This window comes from Perissodus microlepis, chromosome 17 (genome assembly GCF_051167445.1).
Source record: "Perissodus microlepis isolate ML-2025 ecotype Zambia chromosome 17, ASM5116744v1, whole genome shotgun sequence".
NCBI lineage: Eukaryota > Metazoa > Chordata > Actinopteri > Cichliformes > Cichlidae > Perissodus > Perissodus microlepis.
Window position 1 is genome coordinate 16,083,852 of NC_140477.1, and position 13,243 is coordinate 16,097,094.

General features: G+C 39.6%; 1 protein-coding gene across 3 annotated transcripts in view; it reads left to right on the forward strand.

Annotated features, from left to right (window-relative positions):
* The window catches only part of syt1a (synaptotagmin Ia), a 205,529-nt gene extending 194,230 nt beyond the window's left edge, over nt 1–11,299 (forward strand). For all 3 annotated transcript variants that reach the window (XM_084909776.1, XM_084909774.1, XM_084909775.1), the window contains 2 exons: nt 2,558–2,691; nt 7,134–11,299. In XM_084909776.1, the coding sequence (XP_084765902.1) occupies nt 2,558–2,691; nt 7,134–7,340 (341 nt within the window). In that variant the 3' untranslated portion in view covers nt 7,341–11,299. The remainder of the gene's footprint in view (nt 1–2,557; nt 2,692–7,133) is intronic.
* Nucleotides 11,300–13,243: the final 1,944 nt, after the last annotated feature.

Genomic DNA, 13,243 nt, shown 5'->3' on the forward strand with positions numbered 1-13,243 from the left:
TGGGTACTTTCAACAGCTGACTTACTGTCTTGCTGACTTGCTGCTATCAGAGTATTACTGAACAGTTTGTTGCCCTAAGAGGTGTAAATGACTGTATTTCTCTATGTTTCTATTTTTTTCTGAACTTACAAAGGCTAACCTGTACAGAAAGGTTAAATACTAACCATATTTGAATTTTTGATCCTTTGTGTCTTGCTAAAAATTACAATGGAAGTGATTGCTGTCTTTGGCTGCTCGTAGTTTGGGCTCATGAAGGTCTTAAATGTTGAATTCAGGAGCCTCATTCTGTCCTTTTAAACAGTCAGTTAAACCAAAAAACCCTGATACTTATCTGACAATTCAAAAGGCTTCCTGCCATCGTGTCAGTTGCAGCACATGCCCAAAGAAAGATACAAACTCTCCTCTTTTCCAGTTTGGTCTTAATAGCTATGTGGAGAACATAAACAAATTAGGACGAGTGGCATCACATCATAAATGAAAGCGGTGGGTGGTTTGATATTTTCAGACACACACTCGCCTGATTGCCAGATGAGGACGGGCAAAGCAGACCATATGGGTGCCACTTGAGGTGGCATTTGGACAGATGACAATTGAGGCTCTTGAAAGGGGAAGGTTAACTGAGTGATATAAACACACTGGACTCTGATGGTGAACTATATCAGTATTTTTGTATTCTGAATGGATCAAATGACTAGATTTATTTTAAAGGGATGTCTCATAATAACAAGCACACAAACAATGATCACCCTGAGCTCTGCAGGGCATTTTGCTGTCTTAACTTTTTTGTTGTTTTTAAGGCTTCCGGCTGTAGTGTACACGAACAGCCTATGGGCTCATGGTGTCCTGGATGTCACAAAGATTAAAGCTTTAATTCAATTGAATTCAATTCAGTTTTATTTATATAGCGCCAAATCACAACAAAAGTCACCTTAAGGCGCTTTATATTGTACAGTAGATACAGAGAAAAGCCCAACAATCATATGACCCCCTATGAGCAAGCACTTTGGCGACAGTGGGAAGGAAAAACTCCCTTTTAACAGGAAGAAACCTCCGGCAGAACCAGGCTCAGGGAGGGGCGGGGCCATCTGCTGTGACCGGTTGGGGTGGGAGAAGGAAAACAGGATAAAGACATGCTGTGGAAGAGAGACAGAGGTTAATAACAGATATGATTATATAGGTATATTATGTATATTATGATCACTCATATAGTGAGTGAGAAAGGTGACTGGAAAGGAAAAACTCAATGCATCATGGGAATCCCCAGCCGCCTACGTCTATTGCAGCATAACTAAGGGAGGATTCAAGGTCACCTGGTCCAGCCCTAATTATATGCTTTAGCAAAAAGGAAAGTTTTAAGCCTAATCTTGAAAGTAGAGATAGTGTCTGTCTCCCGAATCCTTTACAAAAGAATCACTCTTGGTCTGACGAAGATTCAGTGTGGACATTAAGTCTACAATAAAAAAATGTTTCATAGCTGCCAATAAGACCATTTATTAAGAATTTTCCCTATGCTAACATGTCTACATTAGCCTTACCATAGCTCATTAGCTAGCTACAAGATAGCAGATCATTATGGGCCAACTAGCTCAACTTTATCAGTGCTCCAAATGTCATTGTTTATTTTTTAGTTTCCTGTTTATGATTCCAAAGTTATACAATGCTGTGTGTGTGTTTTTTCTATAAATAAGTCAGAACAGCATGCATAGTTAGATATAAACAATCAAACCTTTGATGATCTCCAACTTTGCTAAAGTTTGCTGAGGTTGTTAACAGCTGGGAGAATAGCTACACTGATTGTTTTATTGAAGCTGAGATAAATTGGATTCCTTTTCACTGTCAGTGGTGCCTCAGCATATGTTCATTCTTGTGAACCGAAGGAGCATTTGGACCTGAAAATCATGAATAAAATCAGATGTAACAAGAAGATAGAATGGGCTAAACGTTATGTAAGAGTTGTCTAAGTTTGCGATATCCAGTCCAGCTCACTGGACCCAAACTCAAAAGCTGTGCTGCTTTATAAAGACCGAAGCAATTAGTTTATTTCACAATTTAAGCACAAAAAAATAGGACATTCAGTGTTAAATATTGATTAAATTGGCTTTAAAATGTGCATTTCGAACATCAGTAAATCAGTTTGTGCACGTGATTTAGTTCCCATCTCTCACGTGTAGTCTTGTCACTGAGAGCACTTTTTTTTCCTTACGCTAAAACCCAGTTTCTGCTGGTACAATGCATTTGTGAATCTGGCCCATGGAGTCAACAGGTGGCTATAAAGCAAGAATCCATGTAGCCACTGCAAGCTGCTTTGCAACCCACTTCTGTTTCAGATTTAATCAATGTCAAGTCTGTTGGCATCGTTGTCTTCTCCCTTCTATATTGTTCTCTAAAACTTAGACTTTTTGTGCACATGGAAGGATGGGGAAGTCCCAGAACTGAGTCGCATTGCCAAATATAAATTGCTGCAGAAGAAATAACAATGTTGTTTGACTGAAGCGATCATGACTGGATTCTAATCTTGAGAACAATTTGTAACATAACTTTTTCTTTTTTTTTTTAGATCCATATGTGAAAATCCACCTGATGCAAAATGGTAAGAGGCTGAAGAAGAAGAAGACGACAATCAAGAAGAACACCCTCAACCCTTACTATAACGAGTCCTTTAGCTTTGAAGTCCCATTTGAACAAATTCAGGTACATTTTTCATCTGTTTGCAAAACATTCGTAAAACTCTGAAATCATGTTTTCTACGGGGCAGAGTGCTATATCATTGGGTAAAACTGAACTATAAAAACCAGCAGCAAACATTTGGTTGCATATAAGCCATTGTTAAGTGGGAGCTCATTTACCAAATGATCAGTTTAGAGGCTTTTCATCATAACAGAATAATGAGAGGCGCTTCACTTAAAATCAGCTGGGTTTTGCAATTTGACAAGCCAATTGCTCTACGGATGTGATTGTCTGCACTTTGTTCTTGCCCGTAGCATGGATCTTGGTGCTGTTTGTAGCATATATCACAATGATTAGCATTCATCAGCATCATTATTTACATTTAACCAAGTATGCTGCAATAATTAGAGCAATAGAAAAATAGATGCTGTAGCTGTGATTCGAGAAGAAAAGGAAGCACAGATGCTTTTCCAGGACATTATGGGGAAAAAAAGGAAAAAGGATACATAACCTGTGCCAGAAAGGGATAGCAACAAACAAGATTATCTCTTCAGGCAATACAGTAATTAAGTCAAATTGATTAAGGCTGCCACATTTCAAAAATCACAGGTTTGGTACAGCGTGCCTCAGGTTTAATTTAAACACCGCTGATCCCAATCAACCTCATCCAAACATGGCCTTATTTAGTGCTGCTGATGCCAGTATGTTGGCTAAATTTACATTTCTCATCTCATCAACAAGAACCAGGTTGATTATTAAATAATTGGTCAAATGCAAACATTGTCATTGATTAGATTTATTGAGCAGTAAAAGCAACAAGAGAATTAAACACACTTAAAAGACTTAATTTGATCGTAGAAAAACAGTTAAAGTCCAGCTACCTAAGAGCTAAATGCTAAACTAATGATCTGTTTAAAGAAGCCTGTCATCACTGACAGCTCTTTAGGCCTCCGGCTGTATTGCATCTGATTTGAAATGAAGACACTCAGAACTGGGAAGACTCTTAATTAGACACGTTCTGTTTCCACCAGTACAGTTTAATTTGCTAATCAAGTTCTCAAGCACAATTCTTAAATTACACAGACATATAGAAGTCTGCGGAGGCAAAGCGTTGGCTTTGACGCCAACCTGACCCAGGGACTTTCTAAGTAAATAATCGAAAGATTTTAATTGTCTCAGCGATTGCGTGGGAATTACAAGCAGTGCTTTAATTGGACTATCTTGTAACAAAAACAGAAGGTTAGTTATTTACTCGTGTTATTTCGCAGCGTCCTTAGCCCACACGCAATTAGCTGTGCAGACACCATTTGAGATGTACACATGCTCTCCTTATAGTCAGTGAGCCCATTTGACATCAAACTCTAGCTTGTTTGCAAATTAAGTGCAGTTTTTTTAACCTTTCTATATTTGACTTGAGCATAGAACTGCACAAATAGGAGAAAAAACAGTCACTTATGTGCTTGTGTTCAACTGAAAAAAAAAAACGTATAAAAATATATTTCAAATTCTGGCCTCTGAACAGCTGGAGATGGTAAAGTGAATTAAAAGACAAATAAATGTTAGAAATGTTCATGACATTATTTTTTTTCTTGTATTCAATCTTCATATTTCATTCCATGAAAGCTATTAAGCTTGTTTCGAAAACTGCTGAGCTGTTGTTTAAATGGTGTCACTAATATGATTATTATTGGCAAATCAGTCACAGCAAGAAAAAACAGTACTTGCTGGTCAGTGATGAATAACACGAAGCTCTGCTAATTTTCCTTTGAAGAAAGCTGTGTTTGAATGACCAATTTAAAGCTGAAGTGTCCCTTTAAAAACCCACTAACCCCAACTGGCCATCTGGGAGCCTTATTCAGTATTTCATTACATGGCGTATTAGGCATGCTCTTTTAGAACAGCGGCTCAGAGCTCATGCAGGTGGCGGTAGTTCCATCTCAGTCTGCCAGTGGATCGAAACTTAATCAGGACGCTTTGTGCACTAATTCATATTCTCTGCCAGAGATTGACGCCCGGGTCACTCCTCTTTGCAGCGTCCCTTTGAATAAACACACAGTGAAGCTGAGTCTCAGACCTCTGAGTAATCACACATTTTGCTGTGCTTGCCGCTGAATATAAGCCAAGCTTGATCGGGAGTGTTTGTTACTGTTAATCAACACTAATGTCTCAAGGAGCACCTCATTCCCTGCATTACTATACCATTTAGAGAAATAATGAGGAACTGTTGGCGCTTAATACACTAATACGTACATTAATCTACCCTACCACAAAGAACAAGAAACACCTACTGTATCAGAAGTCAAATATGTAAAATACTGCTCAAAAACACAAAGCACAAGAGAAAACCTCACAGAGATGATCATATCAGTAAAGAAGCATCAAAACCTTTGTTTCTGATCATAACACATTATATGACATGTAATTGTCTTTCTTCAGATTGTATTGGGTGTTTTTGAAGCTAGGACTAGAGCTAAAAGTTATTAGAAAATGAATCAATTTTTGAAACAAATAAAAAGCACAGAATTAAAAACTGACCTTTAAATCGTGTTTGCCTAACAAGACTCGGGCCTTTCAATTCTACGACAAAACCATAGACTGTATATGAAAAATGGCAGCAGCACTCCACGACAGCAGCTGTTGGTTTGTAAAGTTTATACGATAGCAACTTTTCAGTAGCAAACAGCCAACATGGCTACTAAAGCCCCACCTTTTTTTAATGACCTGTTGTTCATCCCATCCATCCATCCATTCGCTTCCGCTTATCCTTTTCAGGGTCGCGGGGGGCGTTGGAGCCTATCCCAGCTGTCATAGGGCGAAAGGCGGGGTATACCCTGGACAGGTCGCCAGTCTGTCGCAGGGCCAACACACAGGGACAGACAACCATTCACACTCACTCGCACATTCACACCTAGTGGCAATTTGGATTATCCAATTAACCTATCCCCACAAGCTGCATGTCTTTGGACGGTGGGAGGAAGCCGGAGTACCCGGAGGGAACCCACGCAAACACGGGGAGAACATGCAAACTCCACACAGAAAGACCCCGGCCTGATGGTGGAATTGAACTCAGGACCTTCTTGCTGTGCGGCAACAGTGCTAACCACCGTGCCACCGTGCTGCCCTGTTGTTATCCTCTTTTATTAATCACTTAATCACTAAATTGGACTTAGACATAACAACTAGGGATGGGTATTGATAAGATTTTCACGATTCCGATTCCATTTTCGATTCTGTTTAACGATTCGATTCTTTATCAATTCTCTTATCGATTCTTTTTAAAAAAGGAGAACACACAGGTCGATTAGCTTAGAAGTTTTATATCTTCTCTTTGAACAAGATAGAAATTTAGGAGTAACATGGCCTTACAAACCCAGCAGTGAGATCTTAAGAGATCCACAGCCTACGGTTCTTCAATGGGGTGTCACAGGGTCCCCGGGAAAAAAATTGTAAATGTAAAATTATAAAATAAATATTCTTCTGTAGCAATAACAAAGTATAACATAAATTATTCAGTAGCAATTACACAAGAATATCCAGTAATGTCCCTGCCTACAATTAAACACATTCACTTACCGAAAATTGAGGGCATCTGCTGTGGCAAATGGGTTCAAGCCTTTGACCACAAACTTAGTCACTGCTCGGTGACATTCGTCTATCCTGGCCTGAAAGAAGACGCTACCGGTAAACTGCAGCGAGAACTGCCAGCATCTGAGCCAGACTCTGTCTGTCTCTCTCATCATGGTCACCTAAATGCACAGTAATGGCAGGTTTTGTAATAAGGCAGATCGCGCTAACATAATATGCACTGTTAGTTGATTATTTACCTGCCGCATTAACGGGAGAGGACGTGCAAACGTTACCGCTGCTGCTGGGTTGAGATTCACGAGTCCGGAGCGAAATTAAAAACACGACATTCATTTAAGGTTATCGCGTGTTTTGTGAGCAAATGCTTTTGCATATTCATAGTGTTTCCTCCCTTAAATGAAATATCTACTTTGCAAGTATTGCAAGTTGCCCTGTTGTCATCCGTTCTCGTAAAGTGTAATCAAACTTTTGAGCGTTTGAGCCACCATGTTTCCTGCCAGGTAAATGACGTTCCGCAACGTGGTGACGTCATTCGGAGTGACTGGAATCGATAAGGGAATCGTTTGCAAAAATGGCAAACAATTCCAAGGAATTGAAACAGTGGGAACCGGTTCTCAACAAGAACCCATCCCTAATAGCAACTGAGTCCAGGATAGAAATCATGCATAGAAGACAGAATGATGAGAAGGTAAAACTGGAGGGTTGCTGGTCAGTGATAATGACTCATTAGCTTGTTTAACAAGGTATAGATCTAATGAATGTTAATTTTGGCTAACAAAAACAGACTTTAAAAAAATTAATTAATTGAAGCAAACATTAGTAGATGGAGTTTACACTCTTTTTTTGTCTCCTCCTTTCTTCCTCTCTTTCCCCCTCTGCAGAAAGTGCAAGTTGTTATAACTGTTCTGGACTATGACAAGATCGGCAAGAACGATGCCATCGGCAAGGTCTTTGTGGGCCTCAACAGCTCGGGGACGGAGCTGCGCCACTGGTCCGACATGCTGGCCAACCCCAGGAGACCCATCGCCCAGTGGCACGTGCTGAAGCCTGAGGAGGAGGTGGATGCTCAGCTCTCCGTCAAGAAATAGGCAGGGCTCTTTCAGTACCTGCCTTGTAGTACTCTTTAGCCAGTATGTGTAAATACCTCAGTGATATATGGGTCCATCCATGTAACTCCCTGTCCCACTTTACCCCCTCCCCCACCCGTCGACCTCTCCCAGATTCATCACTCCTAAGTTCACACACAGTCCTAATTGTTGAAGTGTCCTGCAACATCTGTTCTCTGCTTTTTTCTATCAGGTTCTCGCTTTGATTCAGCAGTTTTTGATTTCCATCTCCAAGCCCTTAATCGCCCAGACCAAATGCCCCCTTCTTTTAAGCAATATGATCTGTATAGATAGCGCATGACTGAAAGAATTTATTGTACCACAGTTGTATATATAAGTATGCAGACATAAATGATTTCTAGTTTATGTGTTTGTATGTTGTTACCCGTTTCCTAATCTGTGTATATCTTGATGTTTTTAATAAGATGTTCTATTTTAAATTATGTAAATGCAGATATAGAGGAAAGCCAATATTATATATCCCAGGATTTAAAAATTCTACCTTATTACCTTATTGCATTCCAGAAAAAAAAGAATTCCAACCTGCAAGATGCTAGTGGAAATATATTCACATTGTAAAGGACTTTAAGTTCAGCAAAGGATCATTACAGAAAAGACAAACGGATGAATATATCCACACAAAACTCCAAAATACAAGGCCATTAACTACTATGGTTCTGTAGGATAAATTATGCTGCTGGAAATTATACAAGCACATGATTTCTTATGACTTTTTGTACCTATTTCTCAATCCGAGGACCTACATGTTTTAGCTTGAGGCACACTTGTTACCACTTAGCATTTCATTTTTTCCTTGTTTGGCAGTTCCATCTGAAATAGGTCCTCAAGTTAAAGGTTAGTTTTCTTTTCCAACAATGGAAGTGATTGCCTCCAAGAAACACCCCTTTAGAAACAACCCCCATGTGGAAAAAAGCACCAAGCTGTAGCCATTGTGTCCTTAAACTCGTTTAACAATATTTTGTTAACTGCTTACTTTAAACAGCCTTGTCGTTGCTGGAGGTGTATCGCGTTTAGGCTGGGGTCCGGCATTTGTGAGGGAGTTTAAAAAGAAAAAAGGGGGGGTGGGTGGGGGTTGCACTCTGGGCTCTGGTTTTAAGAAGACTATTTTTTAGATTAATTCAGCGTCTTGACTATTTTTAGTAAAGTGCATGTTTTTTTTTACAATCTTTACTAAACGCTGGGACGGGAGGGAGGGGGGATCTACTGACACCAGGGGAGGCTCTTCTGATAGGATCCCCTTGCCTTCAATCAGAGGAGAGGACAAAAAAAAAGAAATCAAGAGTAATGTTTAAACGTTGTGTCAATGTGACATTGACAGAGGTGAAGCGAGTTTAGTCTAAACACTGCCATTTAGGGGGAGGTGACTTTATGTAGAGACCCTCTCTTCATGCACACTCCCACTTGCTAGTGGTTGTAGCTTTGGTTTATTGGGAACAATGTCTTTGGCTGCAGTGGTGCCCTGAATCGCAGTCTTTGCTTTGCGTTGCCTTCTCACAGTGACAATAGAGCTAGCCATGTTTTACTGCCAATTTTAACTTTTATGTGGCTGCTATTTTGCACTGGATGTCTTTGAACTAGCTTGTTGACTTCTTTAGAAACCATTTTTGGACGATTGTTGGCCGGCTTTATTTCAGGACACCTACAGGAGGGGAGGGGCAGGGGGCGGAGCCAGAGAGCCTCCTGCTTGATTGGATTAATTAAATACAAAAAAAAAACAACAACAAAAAAAACAGGAAAAAAAGAAAGAAAGCAATGATGACAAATCACATTTCAGCCAACAACAATTACATCAGTTTTGTTTTCTTGTTGGCACAGGACTACACCAGGGGAGCACGAAATAACCGTAAAAGTTAATGGTCTGCGTAGGCTATTAGTTCATTATGTCCTTTACTACGGGTCCAATTAGGAAATGAGTAAGTTGTAATCCATGAAAACCATGAAGTCTCTTATCTTGGAGGAACCTCTTGCATATACTCGATGCTAGCTTCAGGAGGACTTTCTAAATGTTTTCAATGTTATTGTGTAATTGATAGCACTATTATGAAAAAGCTACTTGTCATTCCATAGGAGTCTTCTGAGGACTGCTTTGTGTATCACTGTGACTGCCGTGTGTGCTTAGAGATGTAGACTTATCAGTAGGTAGCGAATCCAGTCTGTTCTGTAGTGATGTCGTAGCGTTTAATGCCATTTTTCCTTCTACACGCAAAGAGAGAACGAGAGAGAGAGCGTGGCGTCGCCTGACTTCACGCAGCCAAAAAAAAGAAAAGGAAAAAAAAGGAGGCTTTTATTCGAGCGCGAGCGGGTTGCTTCACACAGCATTTTGTTGAGCACTGTGCAATACTTGTATGTTCATCCCATAGTGTTAACGTGGGTGGCGTTGCCCGAGAAAAGAGATTATAACCCTTCGAGGATGAATCCAGTCCAGAGAGATGTTTTCTCCTTTCCAGTCAAATGGTTAGGACACAGCACACTTAGATTCAGCTTATAGTTTGGAGCTTGACACCTGCTGACCTCTGTTTAGGGTTCCCTCCCTTTTCCGCAGGTTCATTTTCTCTTCTTGCACACAGTTCCAGCATCAGAAGTTTCAGGGAGTCTTCGTTAAATACCAAACAAGATTCTGCATTTAGATATCCCCTTAAAAATGCCATGTATATATTTACATAATCGTGTCAAAGAAAATGTATATCTAGAATAAATATAAAGTGACCTGAATGATTATTCAGCCGCAAAATATCGCTCTTTTATCCAGATGCTATATCTCATCATCGTTAATCCATTTTCATTACAGTTATTTTATTTATGTATTTTTATTTTATTTTTTTAATCTCCCCTGTTGATTCAAAACCCCTTTTCTATTTGAGATGAAAACTCTGAATGTACAGTGAGGACCGTGTTGGTGTAGATTACTTTAATTAATTAGATGTACCTTGCACTTTTTGTTGTTTAAAAGAACATATTTTTAATATTTTTTCAGCTATTATGGATTCATTTCATAATCCTATGGGGTAAAAACAATCAAACAACCTCCCCTGTGATAGCATTCCAATATCACTGAGCATACTTTAATACAGCTGTATTCCCAATCCCTCTTCAGCTGGGGGAACTTTTATTTGACATGTTTTCCATATATAGGTCCATGAATTCCAGTACAGCTTCAGATTTAAATAACAGAAAAATATATTAAAGTAAAAGGTGCACTCTTTGCAAAAATGGCCCAAGCAATTTGACATGAATACTAATGCAGAGAGGTTGCACCAAAGGAATTATCCAATCAAAACTGAGAGTAAATCAAACCGAATTATATGAAAATATCACAAGTGCACGAACGTATCAGGGAATTCAGTAAATGGGCAGCATTGCAAAACCCATCGGATTGTGAGGCGTGTGGAGGAAACTACAAAGCAAAAGCCATTACCTGCGCTGCAGCGCAATGCTCCTGTTACTGCGATTCCCCACCAAAAAAAAGTGCGCACGCGTAATCACCCCCCACACCCACACCCTAAATTCAAGCTCTCTTCTGTGTGACAAGGAACTGAAGAATCTCTCCAGTGACACCGACAAAAAGCCACACTGACCTTTCAAAAACAAAGCTGTGTAAAGTATTAGAATCTGATGCTGTAGAAAGATCCTAGTTGCCTTTGTGTATATCAACTGCCTGCTTGAGTATTTTGTGTGTGGAAATTTTCTCTGTAATCTTGTAGAACTGTTCGGGGTGTTTTTTCCTGCCATATCGCTCGCAGTGACGGCGAGCCTGCTGACGGTTATATTTGCTGTGTATACCTTCATTTTTTGATGAGGTGTTTTCCAGTTTTGTTTCACTTTGTGTAGTGATTCACTCTGTGGAGTTTTCTGACTGTTGTTATATAACTTCATATACACAAATGATCAATAAAAATGTTTTATTTCCTGTTGATACAGAAGCCTTTCATGTCGTGTTTTCGTTCGGGATGCATGCAGCGGAGCAAAACTGTCACGACACCGTTGGTATTGATTGCCACGAGTGTGACTCACTGCTCATGCAAGAAACTGTGTTCACTTCAGAAAGAAAGGCGTCTGCATGCTTGACGTGCATGACAAATTCCTATTTTAATGATGGCACTTTGAATCAGACACAGCAGCCTGTTAAAAAGGTCACTACTGCCATCTGAAGGACACGCAGGGGAACACCACTGTGTACCAGCACAGATGTAAAAAAAAAAAAACAATAAGAAAAGATTCTTTCTTTCTTTCTTTAATTTTGCCTTGGGTACAGATCAATTTCTATTAGTGAATATTTACTTATGTGCAGCAGAGCCACATAATGGGGACAAGAGTTTGTCCTCCACTAAAATATGATGTCACATCGATGTGATGCTCGGATGGTAATGAATGCTGGGGAGCGGAGATTTATAGATCTCAGGCTACTGCTGCTGCTGTAAAATAAAGCTCATTTGGATGTTGAGAGTAAAACATGTCCCATGAAATTTTTACTGTAGCACGGTGCTGTCATTTTAAATTGAATTCTTTTAACCTGCCTTTTAAGTCACTGAAATATGTACTTATACTGCATCATCTGGCAGATTATTGCAGCTTTTTATTGAAACCGTGTCACACTGAGTGAAATAGTCAAGCCCAAACACTCACTAGTTTTGGGGTTGTATTATTAGATTAAATATATTATTACCTTTAATTTTCCTCCCTGTGTGGAAAAGCAATTGCTCCCTAGCCCTAAAAACTAGTTGCACCATCCTTGGCAGAAAGAACTGCAATCAAGTGTTTGTGATAACTGGCAATGAGTCTTTCAGATCACTGAGGAGGAATTTTGGTCCACTCTTCTCTGCAGAATTGTTTTAATTCAATCACGGAGGGGTTTCCAGCCTCTGAGACATTCAGAGGTCGACTTGCTGGTGTTTTTCAAATTGTTGTCCTGCTGCATAACCAAAGTGTGTTTCAACTTGAGGACACAAACTGATGGTCGGACATTCTCCTTCAGGATTTTCTGGTAGAGATCAAAATTCATGGTTTCATCAATTACAGCATCAAAGCAGCCCCAGACCATCACACTACCACCGCCATGTCTGACTGTTGCTGTGATGTTCTTCTTATGCTGTGATGTTCTTCTATGTTAGTTTTAGAGCAGATGTAACAGGACTCAGACCTTTCAAAAAGTTCAGTTTTCTCGTCAGTCCACAGAATATTTTTCCAAAAGTCTCCCAGATCATCAAGATGTGTTTTTTTTTGGCAACTATGAGATGAGCCTTTATGTACCTTTTGATCAGCAGTGGTTTTCGTCTTGGAACTCTCCCATGGATGCCATTTTTTTCTGTTTTATTGTTGAATCATGGACTCCGACCTTAACTGAGACAAGTGAGGCCTGCAGTTCTGTAATGTTGTTCTGGGGTCTTTTGTGAGCTCTTGGAGTAATTTGGGGAAGGTTCACCACTGTTCTGAGTTTCGCTTTTTGTCTATAACAGCTCTCACCGTGGTTCACTGGAGTCCCAAAACCTTAGAAATGTCTTTGTTTCTCAACTGTTTTTAGATTGTGACAGGATGTGTTTTGGTGTCATGTAGTCTGTTTCACTTTTTCACACAGGTTTTATTTAAGATATTTGTTGATTCAACAGGTCTGGCAGTAATCAGGCCTGAGTGTGGCTAGTGAAATTAAATTCAGTTTTCCAAAAGCTGTGGATAATCACAGTCTCTTCATGATTCAACAAGAGGGGCAATTATTTTTTCACACAGGGCCAGGTAGGTTTAGAAGCTTTGTTTCCCTCAATAAATGAAATCAAAAATTACATTTTGTATTCCCTCTGGGTATCTTTCTCTAACATAAAAAATTGGTTAATGATTTCAAACATATAAGAATTACAAATATGCAAAAAAAA